This window comes from Xylocopa sonorina, chromosome 17 (genome assembly GCF_050948175.1).
Source record: "Xylocopa sonorina isolate GNS202 chromosome 17, iyXylSono1_principal, whole genome shotgun sequence".
NCBI classification, from domain to species: Eukaryota; Metazoa; Arthropoda; class Insecta; order Hymenoptera; family Apidae; genus Xylocopa; species Xylocopa sonorina.
In genome coordinates this window covers 5,202,597-5,225,414 of record NC_135209.1, presented here as the reverse complement: position 1 = coordinate 5,225,414, position 22,818 = coordinate 5,202,597, and the positions used below count along the sequence as shown (strand labels likewise).

General features: G+C 48.9%; 1 protein-coding gene across 1 annotated transcript in view; it reads left to right on the top strand.

Moving 5' to 3' along the window:
• Nucleotides 1-4,099: 4,099 nt before the first annotated feature.
• LOC143431305 (uncharacterized) overlaps nt 4,100-22,818 on the top strand; it is a 58,101-nt gene continuing 39,382 nt past the window's right edge. Inside the window, exon 1 of the mRNA XM_076907932.1 lies at nt 4,100-4,185. Within this exon, the coding sequence (XP_076764047.1) occupies nt 4,101-4,185 (85 nt within the window). The 5' untranslated portion in view covers nt 4,100. The remainder of the gene's footprint in view (nt 4,186-22,818) is intronic.

Here is a 22,818-nt window from a genome sequence, read left to right as displayed (position 1 = left end):
TTCCCCTATTGAGGGATCCTTTCAACCCTCCTATTTAAACGTTCTTTCGCCAGGAAGGGGCTCATAATGCCGCGTTAGCCGTAGCTGGAAATGGGCAACGGAGGCTGCAGCCGTCTACTTGCTCTCCCGGGTGTATCTGCGTATCGATCGTCCCCGAAATCGAAATGCATCCTGTTTGCCTTCACGGCGCTTGGTATCCCCCCAGCTATATTCGCGCGTCGGATCAAGGCCCGGCGTAGAGGTCGACGGGCCGTTCCCCGATGAAAAGGGCTAGGGAATATATTTTAGATCCGGCTAACCGTGAAACGAGATACGTGCGAGTAACCTGGCATCACGCCTGGCCAGCCTCGCGCGCCGTGATCGATGAAACGTACGAAGGATCCTCGAAGGTGCTGTTTCTCCCCGAGCGTGCAACGGTCGCCTCGACACCCTTGGACTCTCGTCTCACCCACGGTCCATGGTACACTCCTGGACATAATTCAACTGGTGCTTAATAAATTCTGGGATTAAACGAGCGTTCGTCGTGCCTCTGGTAGCAACGCTATGGAGCCATCGTACGTCAATGGTCCAGCGATTTCTCAATTAACTTTCGAAGGTTCCGCGTACGCGTCCGATGTTATTTTACTTTCACTTTTATCAGATCGATGGCTGAGAGGGATCTCGTGCATCAAGGTAGAGATTCGAACGTCTCCAGGTGACTTGATATGACGCAATTATCGCTGCTCAGGGTTTCGAGCGCGAGACGTCTTCCCTTGGGCAAGTTATCCTAATGCTTGAGAGGCATCCAGCTTCCTTGAGGATTGAATGGCACTGTGATAGAGGCGCGCCGTCTTCTGATGACTCACCGAACTATATCCTTATCAGCGTGTCATTCGATCCGCGAGAACCAAGCCAAATGCAGCGCTTGCGGAACTTTGGTACTGTTCTAATATCACCAACTATATATCCCTCTGATTTTCTCGTCAAATTCCATGCGTGTACCTACTAATTACGATAATCACGGTGCAATTAGTTACGTGAGGCATAGAAGAGCCTGATCGAGGTTCCAGTTCGACGAGCGTTCACTTGTTTATGGACGGGAGTGTACGCGTGCACGTAAGAAGCGCGCGGAAGAACGAGAGATCCTCGGCTCTCGGAGGACAACGAGCATCCAGACGTGGACGGTGTTTTTCCTTTGGGAAAAATAGAGAGTTTCGCGTTGCTCGTTGGGGGATTTGCCCGGATAGCCTGGGAAAAGGAAAAGGGATAAGCCTCGGCGAGAGATATAGGCTACGCTGACGGAGTCTATTCTTTGGACGCGATCAAAGCCAGGCTCGTTCGCTCGCGAAATAAGCGCGAGTCAACCGTGACGGATATAGGCGGGCGATACTTGTCCGCCCACGGTTTATCGGGATCATTCCATCGGCCTCGCCACTCTTTTTTTCCTCTTTTCAACGATTTCGTTTCGGTGGATAGCGACTTTGACCGATCGCAGCCAAGTTCGCCGCGATCTGAGCGCGACGAGGATTCGTTTCCTCCAGGATCCCGCGATGGCCAGCATTTTTACGCTCGGATGCGATGATCGATTAACCGACTTCGACTCTGTCGTCAAAGCGAAACTTCGTCGCGTATTTACGTCGATAAAGTTTCGCGAATACATATCGAGCTGCTGCCTGTTTCTACCAGCGTCCCGTTCAGATCACTGGCAAAGCCGAGCAAATCCCTGTCGTCAAATACGATGAAAAGGGAACGGAGGGGAGGGTTCGACGTTTATGCCACAAATCGGTGGATACGAGTGACCACAAATATTTGTATAAATAGCTCGGCTCGAGGTATGGCTGGACAAAGACGAGAGTTTAGCTGGACCCACTCGAGGATTCTCAAAGGAATCGCGCGCGTAAATACCAAGGATGATCACGAGCGAAGAATTCTAACCGTACCCAGGCCAGGGACCGTAAGTGGGATAGAACGGGATATTATGAAATATTTCTTTGAGGATTTCGAGGCACGAGACGCGGAAATGTTTCGCTCAGAGGCCAGACGAGCCCGCGCGGCGCACAGACGGAGCTGGGATCCGAGACTTTTGAGGCAGTCCCTATGAATATGATCCAGGGGAAACGAGAAAGTTCCGTTCGCGCGACGACGGATCCTTATTCGCGAAATTAACGAGATTCTGGGCTGACGCGTCGCTGCAATTTCGCAGAGCCGAGGGGCTTCCTTCTAATTCGTGAAAATTTCGAAAACGGTGCTCGCGTCGCGCGATAAATTGTTCTTAGCCTCCGCGTAATTGGTCCGGCATTCTGTCGCGCTCGCGTGCGAGTTCTCACGGAACGATGCGCAATTCAGTCGCAGACACGTTATCCAACATCGTTACTACTGCAGTCATCGCTCGTTAGAATTCTTCAATCACAGACTTGGATCCTACCGATCCACTCTCTCTCGAATAAGTACGAGACTACGTTCGAACTACGTTGAAACGCGACGAAAAGGTTGGCGAAATTCCGTGAATTCTCCAAGCGATGAGAAATACCAGCCGAAATTTCCAAGTCTGCGAACTGACTCGCCGAAATTCAGCTCGACGAACGTCCCTGTCTTTCCGTTTGACAAGGGTCCCGACGCTCGTAATCGTCCAGCGGGGGATCCTCATTAATTAGTTTAAACGGTCGAACGCTGACCCCGTTCGGGGGTGGCAATCCTCCGCGAAGACGACAGCCAGGCTGGTTTCGCACCTACGCTTCGCGTGTTACGTTCGCCAGCGACACGCAACGACGAGGCGAGCGCCAGGGTCCGCATTAACGAGGGTGCTATCGGGGCCAGTAATTGCCGGACAGGAGCTCGTCGAGCCTGCTCCCTTTTGACTCGTGACAGGGCCACGCGCACCCCTGGGACACCCTCGAACGCTCGACACTTGTCAATGACGTGAAAGCGTTATGGCGATCGATTACCCGACAGCGCGGCCTCGATGATCGCCGTCCGTTTCGTATATACGGCCTGTTAATACTAACATCTGTTCGCGGCCATCCGATCGGTCAAAGCCACGAAGCGCAAATTGTCGGCCGCTTTTGTTTGCTGGTAGCGGCCGACCGGATCGAGCGACACTGTCCTGCCGGCGGATAATAGGGCTCGCGAGCCCGCGTCCATTGTACCGGTGTCGAAACTGATCCATGATCGATGTTGCGCCGAGATAGACTCGTCGATCCTGATTCAACGCGAAAGATTCGAACAACTTTCGTATACTGCACGGAGCTTTTCATTTCGAGCCGTGCCATCGTCGACCTTCCGCTGGTTTATGCTCGTCAAGATCGCTGTCAGCCTGGCTTTTTTATTTTCTCTTTGGTATCTCTCGAGGACATCGTAGACCGTATATAAATGGAGTACGATCGATCGGATTTTTCAAGCTCTCTGATTACTGTGGCAATTAAGAAGAGGAAGAGGGTTAAGTTTTTTAACTAGTTTCGTGAAGTGGATCATAGATTTCGATTGGAAATAGTCCACTCTGCTACCATCTTTTTCCGCGGAAGTCGAAATTTTTAGAACTCCCGATTGTACATTCCACTCCGCTGCGCGCGTCTCGCTTGTTTATTCGGTTTTGCTCTAAATCTGTCACTCGAGCGTGTCTAAACCGACACTCGAGCGAAACAAATTTTTTTAAAAGCGTCGAATTTTTAACGAAAGGTGTCAGAGGATCGGGCGGTGGGGGATTTTAAACGAGTCTTTTTGCGCTCGTTTGCCTCTGGATGACTGTTTCTTTTTTTTTTTACCCTCTTTTTTTAATTGTCCGCTGGCTGAAAGTTGAAGCGCGGCTTCAGTTTATTTTTTCCCTGACGAATACCTTCTTTTGCAAAAAAAAAAAAAGAATGACAAAACAGACCATTTCGACGTGTATGAAAATTTGTTTAAACACTTCACGCGTAGTCCCCCGTCGTTTTGATAACGCGTACCGGCGTTCATGATTTATCGCGCAATTTTTTATCAACGCGGACCCATGAAAATTCAATTTTGCGGCTATATTTTACCGCGTCAACTGCAAAACATTCGCAGAGAGCAGCGGGGATTGGCGCGGCCTCTGCTAATGTCTCCAGCATATTATGACTAAATTATGTGTGTTCTTGCAGGTCGAGATGAGGAGGTGTGGCTTCGTCGTGTGGCTGGTCTTCGTCTGCCTCTCCACTGACGCATTGCAACAGTACAGGGAAAAGAATATACGTGAGTGATAGCGTCATCTTTCTCCTCTCACCCAATAAAACAGCACGATTCCGCTTCTAACTACGAACGAGGCGGTCGTTGAAACGCACAAAGGACCAGAGAGAACAAGGTAGCGAGGGAACGAATGCTTCTATTTTTCAATCGCGAATGGATTTTCGAAAATGCATTGCTACAGAGAAATATGAGTGGCGTTTTCAGGGGTTCGAGTAAATAGATGCAATTAGTCGAGGGCGGGGTAGTGGGCGCTCGTAATTCCAGAGGCTGGTTCCCTTCGAACAGCTTCAATTTTGCTCACGAGCAGCCTCCACGACATTACGAAAGATGCAGAGTCCCAACATTTTCTGGTGCTCGGTCGGTGAAACGGTCCTCCACGGGATTAAATCCCCGGAGACGACACAAAGTTAATTAGAGCCACGTGTCTCCTCGCCGATGAGAGTTACACCGTTCACTTGGTGTCGTCCTCCGCGATGGCCAAAGAGAGAGCCCTCGCCACCGCCTCCAACTGAGAGTCGTTACCAAAAATTAGGTTAGATCGGGACCGTAGAATTCAATTCTTAATGTCGTTGGTCCGACCGTTCTGACGGACTTGTCACCCGTGTTTATCCGCGTATTAATATAAGGTGCTCTTTCTAATTTAAATTCTTCTACAATACCAAGCATTTCCGGCTCGTGAATTATTCACCGGATTCACGCGCAGGTGATGTAATATTTTTTAACGAATTATGAGTCCCAGCCACCATCTTGTATGTAAATTATCCGAATTACGTTTGAATTGTAAATGAGATAAGGAGAGATTGTCTTAAGTAAAAGTTACGTAGCCAAGCGACACCGCGAGAAAGGGAACTCCAACCCCCTTGCGAGTTCTCTGGTCACCATCGTCGACGTAACCGTTCCTCTGTCTGCTTCGAAGAGAATTACAGGAACACTCGTACAAAAATTTCTCACGCGATATCTATTAGAGCGAGGAGTATAAAAGCGGTTCGACGTGCCGTAAATATCGCGAGCCCCTAAATCCAGCCGGGGCGAGCGTTCGAAAACGGACTCGCGAAAATCAACCGCGCGTCTCTATACTCGCGAATCGCATCGCGCTATCGCAAAGTTACCCTTCCTCGGCTGCTCGCTACGGGCATATAAATGAATTTACAACCGCCGCACACCGCACGGTTCAGCGGTCGACGAGCAAAGTTTCGCCATGAAATTTTGCTGCGCCGATAGTCCACGATAAGAGCCGGTATAACGTATGGTCCCACGCACACGCTCGCGTCACAAAGACCCTCGTAGACAGGGGGTAAATGGAACAGGTGCGGTGATGTGTGCGCAGGTACGCGGAAATTCGCGCGCGCTGCACCAACACAGAGTCGCACGGGGGTGAATTCGCACGTGGTCGCTTGTAGAAATGCACACGCGTACAGAGCCACTCGATCATTCGTATTTATGGAGGAACAGACAGAGACAGGGCACGGGGCATACACGAACGAGACCCTCTATCCGCTCGATAAACTCTCGACGCATCGAATTCGAGGGGGCGAGAGTGCGGGCCACGGAATTCACTCGGTGAAACTCAAAAGGTCGACGAATACCCGGGTGATATTGGGAGCAGATTGGAAGCCAAGAATCCGCCGCGAGATTGAAAAGTTCACTCCCGATCCCCGTGGCGGCTTTTACCGCGGACAAGACGGTCGGATAGTAAAAAGGGCAAATTAAGTGCGCCCACGTAAGCGGAAAAACCAACCCGACGTTCTCAAAGCGAGCCTTCATTTTTCCCTCCGCTATTTTCACTCTCCTCCTCCTCTATTTTCGGCGATTCCCCTTTTTGGTTTTTTTACTTTGCAAATTTTTCGCCGTCAGGCGTCACGCTGGTTTACTCTTCCTTTTCGCTCTCTTTCTCTCTTACTGTCTCTCTCTCTCGTGTTTCGTGGTAGGTTGAACGTCAAAATGGGAAAGGGCTCGTCGTTTCGGCCGTGGCCATTTGTAGTTTCGATGAATCGGTGTGGAAACGTGTAGGGTATCAAAGACGTTCTCTCTGTGCGGAAAAATTCGTTTAGAAGAAACGTATATTCGCGGATGTTTGACACGGGAAACGTTTTATAGCCTTTGTTTCTCTCTTAGTCAACGTTAATAACAACCAACATAATTATTATAAAACACATTTGCCTGAAACTATACTGATTTTTTATTAATTCATTTTGAAACATGTCAATAATATGGATTGATTTTGATGAAATTTTGAAGAACCGCTAGTCCTACGTTTCAAACGATATTTTAACGAAACAGAGGTTGTAAGAAGCGGAGAACCTTCCCCTGTAAAATGCGTTTTGTTTCACGTCGATACCTCTTCCGGTTCCTGAGATATCGTCTTGTAAAGAAGAAGGTAATTTCTAATAATTTTCTATTGCCCTCCTTGTCGCACCCTCGGAAGTCTCGCTCGCACATTCTTCACTGACCTACGTCAAGCGGATCAGCTGTGATCAGCTGGTCAGTGATAAACAGTAGTAAAAGGGTTAAATTACTATTTACTACGCGCGTCTAGACAAAGATGGCCGACTTTCATTCATAACTCGGCGCTTGGCGCGCTCAATCTTTAAACGCCTATATCTCCGGAACTAGTTGAGATATCGGGATGAAACAAAACGCGTTATACTCAGGACACTTTTCGCAATCTCCTCGGCTATTATTTGTAAAAAAATTCTCACGTTCTCTTGGTGCATTCTTCGACAAAACTCAAAATTACAGTGCTAAGTAGTATTGAATATTGAATATCATTTAGGAATAACGATTTAAACTCTTTTCAGTTGTTTGATTGTCTATTTTTCACCAACAAATCCAAATTATGGCATGTACTTAGTGGAAATTCGACGTGGTTTCGTTGGGCGGAGAGCGATTCGTCGCGGGATCGGTCTATTTACTGGCAAAGCGATGCAACCGCATAATCCTTCCATTGAAATGAAAATCCACGCGGCACCGTCCGATGTCTTTTGTACTCTGTTCAGAGGCGAAGTAATCGCATTAATTTTAATACCTAATACCACGATACTTCGTTCGCTGACAGACGATAATATCGTCAGAGACTTCGCGGGGGCTATCGTATCGCTCTGGCATCTTTTATTTGCGAACAGCATTGCCGCGAGATTTTCTCAGAAGCACGAAAGAGGCGAACGGTGATACTCTGACATTTAAAATACTGTTCCGCGTGCGTCCGTTCATTAAGGACACGATCAATCAGCCTTTCGTAACAGCGTCACTGGAATAATTGCACCGTGGATGATTAAAACGAAACGAGTACCGAGGGAAAATTATTTTTTAATCGTCCACCTGGAAATACGGACGACACGTCGCGCTTAATCCACTTTCCTTGAACCAGCGGCTAAGAATATTTCATTGATCGCGTGCGGGTATTCATACGCGTGCAATTTGCGCGGAGGCTGGCATCCTAATTGAAGAAATTTGCAAATTCTCCGGGCGGGACGCGGAAACTGGAACGTCCGGCGATTTCGCATTCATGAGATGCGCGGTACACGTGTGCCGCGCGGATAAAAATAATTAAAGCACAGCTTTTGAACCGGGCCACCTCATTGATTTTCCCTTTCGCGCGCGTCGTTGCGAGGCGGAATCGCGCAACAAATCGTCTCGTCCAGGTGAGAAGGGTTTCGAGCCTCGAGATCCCGTCGTCGATTAGCGAAATTACGGCCAGGGCCATTAAAGTAATTTCCCATAAGCTCCATGAAATTTGATTACCCCGCTGACAGAAATAATAAAACGGGCGCCCCCCAAACCCCGAGCGATCGATAAAATGTATTAATAGGCCCCATTAAAGTTATAATCCGCGTAAACGAACCGCGTTTCATTTAATACCTTCCCATAGAACATTTAGACACGCGGTTAACGTTAACAAGCGAGTCAATAACTGGCACAATAATCGGCGAACGTCAAAGGGGCGTCCGTAAGGAGAACGATCGGGTGAGATAAATTGTTCTCTCTTATATCTGCGTGGCAACCAGTTAATCGCGTAATGAAACCGCAAGAACAAGATATTCGAGAGTTTCAATGACGGAGAAACTCGTAAAAAACCTGCGCGATACTCGTTCTCTCCTTTTTTTAAGGCAATCTCATTTTTAAGCCCGGCTGACGCGCCTTCGTGAAATTAAATTCTCGAAAAAAAAAGGAAACGATACGAGCTGTTGTTGCGGGCCGTGAGCATTTGTCACGCTGCGTGTGGGCGAAATCGCATAAACGGCTAGCGAACGAGTTTCATGGAGGCCTGGCGCCACCGTCTACACGCCTCAGACTGCGGTTCCCTTTGAGCAACGCGAGGAATTCTTTGCGTTCTGAAATCGAATTCCAGTGACCCAAAAATGAAGCAGCGGATTGTCACTCGTACCGGTTTCACGGCGAACCGTGTTAACGCGACGGTTTCACGCTGTTCTCGAGATAGCGTCCCGCGGTGTGCAGAAATCAATTTGTATTTCATAAACGACCGTCGTGTTTCATTTGTATCGATGTCAGCGGTATGTATGGTCCACGTTTCTACGTTCCGTGTAGGTAACTTTGGTTTCGTACGGATTCCCAGCAATTCGATAACCACCAGAAAATCGTAGAAACTCCCGAACCTCAGGATCGTACAGAACCTCGAGATATTCGAGGTCATCAGATCGCTCAGATCCTTGGAATCTTCAAAGTCTCCAGGCATTGGTCAAATTCTTCAGATTACCTGCAATCCGCCAGGCATTCTGGATACCGCTGAAATCCAGAAACATCCGTAGCCTCCGCCATATCCAGAGTACTATAAAACTGTCTAGACTCGAAGGATGTTCTAAAAATTCCGTCGTCTGGGAACTCTTAATCGTTCGACTCGCATATTAAATCGTACTGGATAGAATTTCGCTCGAGTTCTTTGGATTAAATACAATTCGACGATTCAATTTTGTCATATATTTACTAAAATATAGAAAATTGTATTTCGTTCCCCGCGATCCGTGAGTCTTGCTCGCAGAACACAAGCGCGTCTAAAATTCGTTGCAACGAGATAACGAATAAAAACTTCCACTCCAGTGGGTTTAAACTTTAATTCCATCGCGCGGAGCAGCGTTTAACTCCTCGGAATTCGACGCAACGAAATTCTGCGTGGGGCGATCGTCGCTCCGACACACCCATTTACATAACGAACTGTCAAACACGGAAAGCGGAAAATTCGAATAAATCGCGAGATAAGTAGCAAAGAGCATTACCGAGTAAGCGTTTTCGAATCGAGCGCAGCCCCTTGGAAACGCGGCTGGAATCGTTCGTGGGCCAGGCATTCTGTATCGACGCGATCGACAGGGAAAAAAAGATCGACGCGTCGATCGACCGTCGGGAGATCACGCAGCGCGTTTCCCTTTTTTCTTTTTTCTCTCGTAATTTATGTGCATACAGAGTAAATGAGTCGATGGTGGAAACAGCAACATCTGCCGCGCTCGCCCGCCCCCGTAGCTTTATGTACACCGCTTAATTGGTAATTAGCTGGCGTATTTAACGTGAGCGGCGGCGAACAATTGGTCCCCGTATTCTCTTTCGAAATTCGTTTAACAAACGAATCGCAATTGCAATGATTACCAACCGTTCACGGCGAGCGAACGCCGCGGCGTGATTGCAATTTTATTGAGCCATCCTGCACACGTCGATTAAGCATTTCGCCCGGATAAAAATTACCCTCCGCCCTCGGTGTTTGCGTCCCTTTTTCTTCCTGTCGCCTTCCCTCCTCTCTCATCGTGCCTCTGAATTCGTCGAAATTCTCCAATCCCTGCAGACACGCCAATCGATCGCTGGGCCATGCCATTTTCTCGTTTCGAGCTCGCTTTTTAACGTTTCGATCGAGTCGAACAATTTTATTTCTCTTTTACAACTCTCGAAGAAAGAAAGAAATTTGTCTGCGCGTCGATTAAACGATGCGTCCACCGTGCTAATTACACGATCAACGCCAAAGAAGCGGAACAGGATACGAGAGATACCTGAACGCGTCGCTCAGTATTTGCATACAATACGCTGGACGCGTCGTTGCCTTTCCTTTTTTTCTTTGCCATTCCCTTTTCCTTTCCGTTTGTTCGGAACGAGAACAAGGCGGGCAGGCAGGACAGCGATGCGTTTCGCGATGGCGAAACGTAAATCATATCTCGAAACAGATTCGGATCCGCCGCGGTGGAATCGAGCGGCAGCCATAAACGGGCGCACCAGATCCGATCTGACCTGGAATCTTATCCCAGCGAGCCGCAGGATCGCGCGTGTACCGCGTCCGCGCGATTTTGCAACATAATTACTCGGACCCCCGATCCGTAACGACTTTTTTCGAACACCGCCTCTGATTTGTGGCCGCCCCGCGATTTCCCTTTTTACCTTAATCCACGACGGACCATCCGTTCTGGAAGAAAACCAGGAGTGATTTGTGCGACGCTGGATACGGGATTTATGAATCGGATCCCGCGGTGCGATTCGTTTCTCCCATCTCGCGCGAGATTCGCCACGAAAATACTGTCCGAATGTCTCTCATCTTCTTCTCACCTTGTTCAACTTAATCGTCTCGAGACGATCCTCATACCGAAAGGTAGAACTCAGTAAAAAGAGAGCAGCCATTTTAAAATTGGAGCGTCCTCGAGTAAAACAGAAAATATTGCCCGCGCACGAACAATACAAAATTTACAGCTCGCATATCTTATCGTTAGCCACGTACGAAACGAGTTTCTCGATATACCTGGGAGTCGAGAAAAAGTACGCGAGTAACGCATGCGACAAACCGTTCGGATCGATGACGAAGCCCACAGAATGGAACTGATTTCACCGATCCGCTCGTCCGGAACGGAACGATGATTCGAACGCGAGGCTCGCAATTTATTATCGTCTCGATCGAGGGGGATCGCTCGTCCCGTGTCGTCGTTTGCTGGCGATAAACGTGGCCGTTGGTCGAAATGGAAGTTTTCGTTTGGGGCCTCGGTTCGTCGATTCGCAATCGACGCGGTCGAAACGGAACGGGGTCAACGGGGGAAAAAAGAAGGTGGTGGCTGCAGGATACCTCTGGATAAGAATGAGAAGCGCATCGGAAGTTGGATAATTGCAGGGAGAGTCGGAGGAAAGTTTCGATCGGTGGGAAGGGCTGCTGTGATTCCCGTAGCCGCGATTCACGCTCCCATTCCGGCGTCGTGCAAGGAAACTGCGGCAATTCGAGACCTCGTCGCCTGTCGACGGTTTCTATTAAAAACGTTTCCAATCGCCTCGTAACGCGTCGCGGAATTGTTGAAAATTTCAACAACAAAAGAGCCTGGTTCCGCGTGCCATTTCGCTTGGATCAAAGGGAATTCATGAGAATTTTCGTAATCGATTGCGAGGGAAATAAAAGTGGATATTCGATGGAACGTTGCTATCGCTTGGGATCAGTCGTGGTGAATATTCTAAGACTATTATCGACTATCGGAACGTATCGTAGATCATTACATTTCCATCTTGGGGAATGTAGGTGTTAATAGTTTCGATTCGTGTTAATTTTATATTCAATGGATGGAACAGCTGCAGCAAACGTTTGCCCAGGAAAACACAATCATTATTCCCTTGTCGTCGCGGTATTACGCCCTGAATATAGACAGTATCGGGACGGTTCCCCTTTCCCTTAACCGTTTCACCACTTTCACACGCTCGTCCAATCTTGAAAACGGTTCACCGTCGGGATCGACGGAATCCTCTCCGCCGTTTCCAATTCTGCGCTATAAAAAGGCGTTTCGTTTTGTTACCTCGTCGTTTTCGTTCGACCTTCCCAGCCCACGTCTTCCCGGCTCGAGATCCTCGCCAGCGAGCTCCTCCGCTGTTTCCAATTACCGCGGATAGGAGGAGAAAAAAAAGAGGGAAAAAAATAGTAGCTGCCAATTAGGAAACGCGATTCGTGTTCAGACACCGCTTCACCGTGAGTGGTGCATTAAGCAAGGTTCTCCACGTGCGAATTTTATTCCCACCGAAAGTATGCCAATTCGATGAATAACATTAACCACGGTGGTGCTTACTTTTTGGCTTTCGCAATTTTTTTTGTTGCTCTCTCGACGAACACGAGAGGCACAGTGTTCGTATTTCAAGCTGTTGGAAGTAGTAGAGGCGAGAGCATAGAGTGGTAACAACCCTGAGGCTGGTTTCATCATTTTTTCAAATGTCCACTTAGCGTTGAATCTCATAGAAGGCAGCGATTAACTTCGATACGATCGCGTAAGAAACTTTCCAGTGAAAGTACATAATCCCTGCTTAGCTGGCGCAATAATTGCGCAACGGTGACAATCGTGTGACGGTGATTTTTGTGCCAGCGGCGGAAATGGTGCCGGTCGAGTGGTTGCGAGCGATCGTCGCGCGTGGCAAAATGATTTCACGCAGAATCGTCGCTCGTCCGAAAGAAGGAGCAATTATTAGAAAATTTTTAATGATTTACAGCGCGAATTTAATTGCTCCGCGAACGATCGAGAGGCTGCACGGCGGTGCTTCACAGTTCGAAGCGAAGATTCAGGAATACTTGGACGACTCGAGTATACTCGACGGGGTTTGGGAAAGGCCACGTAACGAGCAACTTACAGCGGTAATTGATTGTTCCTTGCGCGATGAGCGATTTCCGGTTGATGCTCTTCGTGGAGAATATACGAGAAATAGTAATCAGTGATTCGAGGAATGTATGAACTCGTTAAAATACATTTCAGAGTGGCAATTGGATCGTCGAGCCTTCGACGTGACTGATTCGCAACGATCGAGTACCAGCTGGATTTCAATCTGGTAATCGAACGAACTACCTTTCGAAACGCATGCCAATTATCAAAAATGCTGCTCTTCGATCAACGTTGAAGGTTTCCGCAAATTGTTATACAGCAACTGTTCTTCTTTCAGTACGAGTGCATAATAGATACACGCATCAACCATTCGAGAACCGAAAGGAGAACGAAGAAAAGAAACACTGAACTTGGTCGACCTCGCAGTCCAACAGCGCTCGCAATGATAAATTGGCGGAGGAGCTACTTCCTCGGTAAATAACATTTACCGAAGAAACACGACATTGGATACTCATGGAACGATCTGATACACAGATCACGAGCAGAAGCCGTCGTTATTCCAGCCTGGAATTCCTCGAGCACCGTTCCGCCGTTGAGGGAACCGTAATATTATCTCAGCAAAGATCCCCAGCTCTGTATCGAGAACGTAGACACGCGCGAAAGACGAGGAAATTTCACGGGCGTAGGTCGTCGCACTCGTTCCCCTGATTTTCTTATTGCCAGTTAGAATTTGTTCGCCAACGTCGATCCAACGAAGGGGATGATACCTCGCGAGGACGTCGCTCAGCAGCCGAATCTTTGCGCTGTTTTCACGGGTCTGTCCGCGTAGCCACCGCGAGGTGGTTATAAAAGGAGTCGAGGGAGGGTAACAACGAGGGCGAGTTTGAAAGGAAGTCGAATTTCATTATAGAACGGAGGGAGACATGTGTTTTCTATCTCGAGTGAGATCGCGGACTCGCGAGGGTGGGACGAACAATGGAGGAGAATTTGACGGCGGTAAGGAAGCGTGCAGGGTGAAATGGGAAGAGTATAAAAGGGGAAATGAAAAAGCCGCGGATGACGGATTCGGGTCGTGGTCGCGGGAGACGTTAAAATAACGGATGTTAGGGTGGAGGGTAATCTTTGACGGACGTTATGGACGAATATGGGGTGGGTGTTGAGGAGATTTATTTGTATTTTTTCAAGGATACTATTTTCTGTTATCCGTACGTTTATTGGCACCGTTTACCTACTGCGATGGCCTCTGTATTATTTCGCGCGTTCTATGCCAGAACTATTATCCTCCTCGCAGTTCCTCAAGAATTTCCCTGACGCAGCGAAAAATCTTTGTTCATTGACCAGCCATGAGCGATCTCTTCCCAAGTCGTGAGCCGTTTTGGCAGCTCTCCGATCTGAAATTGGCCGAGCAGTCTCTCCCCTTGCCTCGCGTTCCCTTCGAGGAAAGAGAAATCGCGTTGGAGGGTGAGGGCGAGTCAGAGGAACAGAGCCAGAGGACGAGCACTCACAATCTGTACGCACTCGTAAGGCGAACCAAGGGAGAGATCCATGGAGATCTAATCGCGGCTAATACGTATTCTGCCAAAAATTGCGTCCCCTCGCTGCGCTGGTTTCGTGGATCGCCCGCTTGCTCGATCCTCGAACGTCCTTTTGGCAACATTCCGATCTCCGTCCCGCCTCTCTTTCATTTTCTCCAAGAAAAAGAGAAGGGAAGGGACTGGTAACAGCTTCTTTCCATCCTCGTCGGCACGCTCGCGGTTTTTCTACCCCACCAACCGCCTCTTTTTACTCTTTCGGAAACGTCTTCGCTCCATTTCATCCGTCCGCCATTGTTTCGCCTCGCGCGTTTCCGCTCGTCGAATGCTTCGTTCAAATCGCGATCGCGCGGACGTCGAAGCGACGGACTTGGTCAGTGCGTTTGATATTTTTTCCTCGAAGCCATAGAATCGCGATGAAAGTACTGACGTACGAGGCTGCTAGCTTTGTAAACCATGGATATTCGTTACGAGTAACTCAAAGAGGATCCTGCGAACGGGAGCACGGTGCAACCGAGAAACGCGTAGCAAAGGGGAGCTTCCTCTATTCTTATCAAATTTCCTTACGTCTACCTAGGAGGAGTGTTTTGTCATCTGTTTCTCCCAACAGCAACGACTTGAAATCCATTGACGTTCATCTCGCCATGAAATTGCTGGGCCTCGATGCGCGTCTCTCACTCGAGCGTGCGTACGAGATGGTCCAGGAGGTTTGAAAACGGGTAACGCGTTTTCTATAGGGAGCCGCGTGTCTTTTTTCTAGGCCATTGTTCAACAGCCGTCTGCGATAAGTTTCACGACTAAAGCAGTTTAAGAAGGTCGCGCGTACACAAACGACGACTGGAGATAAAGAGGGGCGCGTCAGCGGTGTTCTACACTCTTCTGCTTATTCATCTTTCGCATAGAATGTCTCTCCTCGCGACATTACTTTCGCGAGGAAGACGCGGAGATATTAAGTACGAGAGTACGAGTCGCCTGGGCGATATTGTCGCCGGAATATGCGCGCGGCGCGCTCGAAGAAAAGGGGATGAACGGAGGGCGCAGCGGGAGGACGGGACGGTTATTCTTCGAGTGCATTCCTAAATGGGCTTCTGGCGAATCTCAAGTGCATCACGGAGCCGAGGAGTGCGCGCAAAGTGCAAGACAATTCTCTGTCATCAAGGAAACCCGATTCTCCTCGCGGACCAGTAAGTGGCTCTGATCGCGATGGAGAACGAGAGGGCGGGTGAGGAAAAAAGGAGGGCGACGGTGGGCGAAGGAGAGAGAAGGCGGAAGACCGGGTGGTACACACGCATGAATAGGCGAAAGCCCGTTCTTATTTCCGGCGCGGTTCATTCTGCATTGTTCGTAAAATGGAAATGGAGCCGGCGGTAATTTGCGTTTCAATGAGTCCCCTTTCGCCTCCTTGTCCTTCCCGCCTTTTTCATCCCCCTCCGCGTCCTCTGGAGCCCGCCACTTTCTGCCCTCTTTCGCTGGGTCTCGTCGGGGAAATTAACGGGAAACGTTTGCGATTACTCGACGCGTACTCGCGTTACTTCGATCAACGATTCTTCACCGTTCGAGGATAGCGACGCTCGATGGAAAGGGTTCGAGCGTCGAGCCTTCGAGTACGTTAATTTAAATTCAGCTGAGGGCGTGCACTCGGATGAATTTGCCAATTAATATGGCAACCAGGGTAAATAACGTGCGACTGAATCATTCCTCTTTTTTTTTTCTATATCGCTCGTTTTCGCATACGTTGAAGTGTCTTTATTAACGAAATTTCCCATCGAGCGGAGGAGGGGACAGAAATCGCGGTAATAACGCAATTAAATGCCGGACGCATTAAAAACTCGCGCGTATGTATGACGAAATGATATTTTCGTTGCGCGAAAAGAACTAACGAGAGAGTAATTTATGGCCCCGCGTGTGTTGGTCGCGTTCGAGCGGGGCTGTATGCGAAAAAGTTGTCCGGTTTGAAATTCCACGTGGATACGTGACATCCGTATTTTGCTATTAACGAAGGAACTTGTTAAACCGTAGATATAGAACGGTGGAACACGCAATCGCTGTTATTAAGCTTTTCCCGGAGGCGACGCAATTTTTCGATCAACTTCGCGGGACCGTCCGAAACTGATTTGAAAGTAATTAATGCCAATTACAGGCGGCGCTCGTCATTAAATATTAGAATCCTTCGATTGGAGGCCAATCGCCTGTCAACGAGACTAAAATTTCTATTCGAACCGCGTCCAGCGCTGGGCTAAAAGTCTTCCAACTATGATACACTAGACGACATAGAGCGCGATTGTAAACGTTGCAGCCAGCCAGATAAATGACGATGACAATCGCCACGCTGCTTTTGACATCCGTTCCACCGGATTGTCCCGCGACATTCATCGTGTAATCGCGTTGACGCGTTATCACAATATATTCATACGGATTTCCCCCGTAAACGACAGGGGGGATCAATAAAACGACAAGTTCATCCTCCAGATCGTAGATTTCGTTGTCTGTCCATTATCGAGGTATTCGCATTTCGCAGCATGGAAACGCGATGGCCGCCTCTCTATACGCGTAACAACGAGAATCGCGTAATTATGCACGCGGTGCAATGCGTCTCTGAAGTCTCGATCGATCGTCGCTGTTCACATTTTCGCTCACGGATCTTCTGCAACTATAGAGGACGTTAAATGGGGAACCCCTTTGACGCAGATTTAATTAAAATCAAGGTGAAACGAAGATTCGCATGCGGCTCGATGTTCACTTGGGGATTAATAGAAATTCGAGTGAATTACTACGCGCAGTCGGAGTTACGATCTGTAAATAGCTGGTCTCTGGATATGGTGTACGTCTCGTAAAAGGGTTAACCGGTGGAGACGACGGGTAACTGGAGCAGTCTGATCATTTTCAAATGTTTCTGCGTCTTTGAGCATCGTTCAACTCCGCGGAGGCTTCATTTGAAGTCAGCGGTAATTAAACTCGAGTCTCGTTCTGCCTCGTCGTATATATACCTTGAATAGTAGAGATTCAAGGCTGGTTTCTAACGACTGGACATTAATGGAACGATCGTTGCGTTTCTACGTGACGTTACATCCCCGACGTCGGAGGCGATCTTTTCGAGCTCCACGTCGCAATTTCAGCTGGCTTAATTTATGAAAATTAGCCTACGGGCCTCGATAACGTCGAACGGTGAATACGAGCCGGGATTTATGCGCGAGCTAATTGAACGATAGGATTAAATTGATTTAACAGCGCGGCGTACTGGCTGAATACGAAATATATTAATCTTTTGCGTCACGGTTGGACACGGTCGATGAATGACTGCCAGAAAGAAGTATAATTCAGTCGTTTAAGTATTTTTAATCATTCGAAAGAGTGAAATCCGTGAATCTCACGATCCACCGTTCGTTTGTCCACTGACCATCCATCTTCGAAGTATCGCACTCGATTCCTTGGAAGGATATCGCTGGGAATTTCCAGCTCGATAAACTTCCTCGCGACATTTATGAGGAGGATCCACTTTGACAGGTGAAACGTGCCCGTGGCGGACGCGTCTCTGCCTCTGTTTGCAATTACTTAAGCCACTCGTCACGTACGACGCGGCACTTTTAAGAGTTTACACGAGATCCTGACCGTATTTGCGCGGACGGTATGAATTTCGCGGACCCATCTCGCGTATCACCGGTGAAAACGGTCGAGAGCTTGTCTCCAAACACCAGTGCCGATCGAGCAGCGTTTGCTCAACCGTCTTCGACGACTTATCCGAAAAGAAATCCGTCGTTCCTGGGAGAACTATCGTCCGCCTCTGCACGCTGGTACGCGTATCCTCGACGTGTCCCCTGTTTTCTCGTATCGAGTCGATGGAACGTAACGCGAGGGCGCTTCGAAAACACGGAAGTCGCGTCAACTTTCGCGCGCAAATGGAATTGGTAATTAGAGGGCAGTGATTTCTGCCAAGCGTTGCCAAACGACGGCTACGCTTGGCTTTCTAATTAGAACGCGACGGATTTCCGGACCCGACGCTCGCGTCTGAGGCTCCTGTAAATTCTGAATCGGAGAAGCGTCGAGATGCGTTCGGTTTCTAATTTAAATCTTCACGGATTTCTCTTCAAGTTTCAGGATCGAGAGCTTGAGAAAATGAGGGAAGCAGGTCCGAGTGTATTCATCGGTTTATTTCATCAACGAGAATTTATACGCAACCTGGTTTCCGTTTTAAACTCACGATTAATGTTAGTCATAATTCACGAGTACGAAAGGATTTGTTAATCGAATCGTTTAACCAAATTTCTGTAGGTTCGTCGAGCTCTTCACTCGATTCTGTTAGACGTCACGTACCTCCATCGATGCCTTTCTGGGACGGGTACGTAGCTGGGGCTGCGGCTGCCTTTTCCTTTCTCGTAGATCAGATTATCCGATGCCTTACGAAAGATGAACCTCGAGAGATCCAGGCTGGCGAAGACCGTTCTGGAGCAAACTGCATCGCGGCCTGATGCTACTCTGTGCATCTGAAAGTGCAGCGGAAGACGCTGCTTTCGCAGAGGACAGCTCCTTATCCTTTGAATCACGTAAACTCGTTCTGTCTGCGTCGACTTGCTCGATTCACTCTCCTTATGAATCGATGCTCTGAAATGTACGAGTCTAAAATAATTAAGCAAAATAATAAAAATTAAATTCCAGTTCGAGCTGTCTCTGAAGAAAGCCACTTGCTCCCTCAAGGTAATCACTGCTAAGTGATTTTCAATTTCTGAGCGACGAACAGGTAACTGGTACTTGTAAGAGGACCTTCGCGAGTTAAACAATTTGTTAAACAACGTACTTTCCAGTTTCGATCGGTGGACCAGCTCCAGTGTCCCTCAGACAAGACGCGTTGGCTTTTCTTTCGAGCTGAATGCTCGAGTCGCCCTTGAATGCGGCTGCCATTGAACCGATCGAGTCCTGCGCGCGATCGACCGCCACCGCGTTAACCTCGACTTCGTTCGTTGAACGATTTTCAACCTGTTTCGCGAAACCCTTGCCGCTCTTCGTTACAGCCTCCAGCGACTCGCTGTCCGACGCGTGCCCCGTAACTTCACGCAGACATTCCTGCAGCTCGAGCAGACCTCCGAACAACGTACGGCCTTTGACGTCGAACAGACCTGTTCTGAAACATTTCTGGCTGGTTCATCGACGAAAGCGGCGAGTAAAACGCTTCGCGATACCTGTTCTCGTGATTACGCTTCGACAGCACGCTCTCTGAGCGAGCTCTCTTCAAGACGGTCCGCTCCTTCTTTCGATGCCTCTTCAGCTCCGCAATTATCATGCGTCGTATAATAGCGTTCAGGTCCTCCTCCTCTTTACCATGACCACTGGTTGTCCTATTCGACGAACAGACTTTCACGATGGGAACGAATTTAGAAATTTAATAGCGGTTGACATTTCCACGTTTTGCTTTCCTTTTTTTTTTATGAAACCGCGTAATTAGAGGATCGCGGCTAGGAATCCGGCGAATTAGAAAGCGTTAAATAATACGAGGAAAACGCGCTGTTGGTATTCAGAGTGGAAGGGATATCTTCCGATCGTCTGTGTGTTTTTAAGCGTCTTTGCTTGTCGTGGTACGATCGAGGTAACGAGATTCAAATGGAAGCGGAATCGGATCCGGACCCGTCGCGAGCATCGATACGGTATCGCGTAACGGCCTCGCGATTAATCGAGTATCCCCATTCTAATTGACTTACGGTCGTCCGAAGGAAATCGTAGATTCAGCGCCGTGGCCATTTTTCAGGCAGCTCGTCTCTGGAGGCGGTCCAACCCCGTCCTCCGCCACGACCAACCCGCTGCGAGATTGCGTTGCGTTCTTACTCGAATGAATTACAGATTTTTCTTCCGTGCAATTTGCCCCTACTTCTGGTACTACTCCAAACTGTTCGTCGGGATAATCGTCCTCCCCCAGGGGACGTATTTCATGGTCCCTATCCGTCGTGGCGCGAGTTAAAAATTCCGCGAGTTTATCATCCGACGTGATACCGTTTCGATCGAGACGCTGTTCCTCCGCAGTGAGGCAAGCCTTGGACGAGCGGTCAGCTTCTTCCTCGAACTCGATCCCTCTCAGTGGTGCCCTCGAATTAATCCTGAACACGCTGCTCTCCTCTAGCAGCAAAGCCAGAAGCTTCCGCGCCAGGAAGCTCGCCGTCGTCTCCGCGCGTTTTTCAATCTCCGTCTCGAAATCTGCAGTCCGTCCCCCTGAATTTTCCTCGTCCCTTCCATTCTCGAAATTCGCTCTGAATTTATGCGACGAGTCAACCTTGTCGTTGTTCCACCGCTCGCGATCGAACCGTCCCTCTGCGCGACGTTTGTCTGCTGCAGCCACGGTGACGTTCTCCATCATGGCTTCCACGGACGATCTTTCTTCCGATCGATGCATGAAATTTGACGAGGATTCAATTTCGTTGATGGTTTCTTTATCTAAACTCGTTTCTTCAGCGTTACTTGGTCTCTCGACGAACGTTACGTCGAGATTCACCCTTTGATCGATGCGATCGTTCGAGTTCCCGTTCGAGCGATCCGCCATTTTGCCCTCAGCGCTGAATTCGATCATTTCCGTTGACGCGGGACCATCACGGTTGTTCGAGTGTCTGTAATTGCTTACTGAGTCGATCAGGAAGATTCCACGGTGGAGTTCGTCGCGTTGATTTTCAGCAGGGTTGAGATCGATCGTTGCTGGCTTGAACAGACTGAAAATGAACGTTCGACGGAGTTATTAAATTGTTAAACCGAATTACTTTAACAATACACGGCGCTCTTGTCGTCGACAGGTATGTCGACATTGTGCGAATAATTGCTACGCGACCACAAAAGTTCCGAACGAAAGTCGGCGTCAGCTTGTAGATCGAATCGAAATCGGAGAACCTCTCGCGATTCGATTAGTTTCTACCATAGCCGCGGAAGCAATGAATTCCAGGTATGAAAATTCATCGAGTAACGTCGGCTGGGAGAAAGGTGGGGAGCAGAATCGGTGCGATACAATCAATTAAATTCAATTTAGAGGTAGCCACGCGTGCGAACGGGCTTACGGGACAAAACTGGCGTAATTACGCTGGTTCTCGCCGACGAGGCTCGCTAAAAATTGATTTCCCCTTCGCGACGACGCGGCTCTCGCGTTCGGATGATCCAGCCGGATCCGCTCGAGCCTCTTCCTTGACGCGAGCGACTTGTGGATCGATAGCAGCCTCGAAACGCTCGACCACACGAGGAAGAGGTTCCACGCGAGCACGGCGAGCAGGCAGACGCTGATTAAAGGCAGAATCGGGCTTTGTGGTCCTGAGTCACTTGGCGTTTGCATAGTAGCTGAGTTATGGGGGTTGCGCGGCGACGAATCACGGGATTCTGTCCATGATACACTCAGGAATGTTCATCGACGCATACTTGTTACTCGTTGTACGATTAATTCCCTCTTACCGTGTAATCACTGTAAAATTTAGGTTACCGAAAGTGTCGCGTGAATTTCGCGAGCGTCACCGCGATCAGCACATGTTTCTGTTAATTATAAAACGCTGCGAGCACTTCGAAATTCCATCGACAAGGTGTGCGACGCTTTTATTATCCCTCGACGAGATATATCCCTAGGAGGATGAATCCGAAACGCACACGGTTAATTATAAGGCATGACTTTATGCAAACGCTGTTTGACTTGGGATATTACGCGTCGACGCGGCCTTGGAATTGCAAATGTTCGATATTAAATGTACACGGGTAGAGGAGGAGGGTGTAATACCTCGCGGCTGTGATCCCTTCGCGATGGATATACGTGTTTACTTGGATCGCGAGAACCTGACGCGGTACTGATAACCGTGACGTTTTAAACGGTTCGCAGTCGCCCTTAAATTACAGCTGGTGCTGCAACAATTTCGCGGCGGATACTGGACGGTGTATCTCCTCCCTGTATATCTTCTCGTACCAAGCGATCGATCAGACGTCCTCGTTTCGTTCTCATCGCGCAGCGTTCACCCGAAACGAGAGGTACAACGTAATCGAGTGCAGCTTTTTCACCGCTTCCTTTCCTGGTATCGAGCACCCAGGCGCACCCTTTGATCCGGAACGCACCCCTGGTACACGCGACGTTGACGACTCGAGGGCGTCGTTGAACGTCAAGCGCATGCCCGCGTTAACCAGGATTCCCTGATGGAGTGCTTGGCCAGCTCGAGCTGCCCCGTTGAATATCATTTGCCTGTTACGAGCGAGCACGGTTGGACACTCGGCATAACGTCGATGCTTTTATCCGCGTGTCCCAAGCTTCCGCTCGGCCTGGGTATGCGTCGAGGAATCCCTCTGTGGGCTGGCTCGTAAGTCACCGTCTAAACTGACGTTCATCCGCGCGCGCGGACCCTCTGCGAATAAATCTTATCCACGACGATTTTGTGCTCCATCGCTTGTCGTACACCGCGTTACTAAACTCGGACGGATTTACAGCGGACCAGCTTTGAAATTCTGCTCGTGGTTTAACCAGTATCGAGGCTCAAGTCGAGGGTTTCTCATTCGATGATTACGCGTTTGGAGAATTGCAGTGAAAGTCGTATCGTAATTTGATAGCAGAGAAACTTTTTAATGTT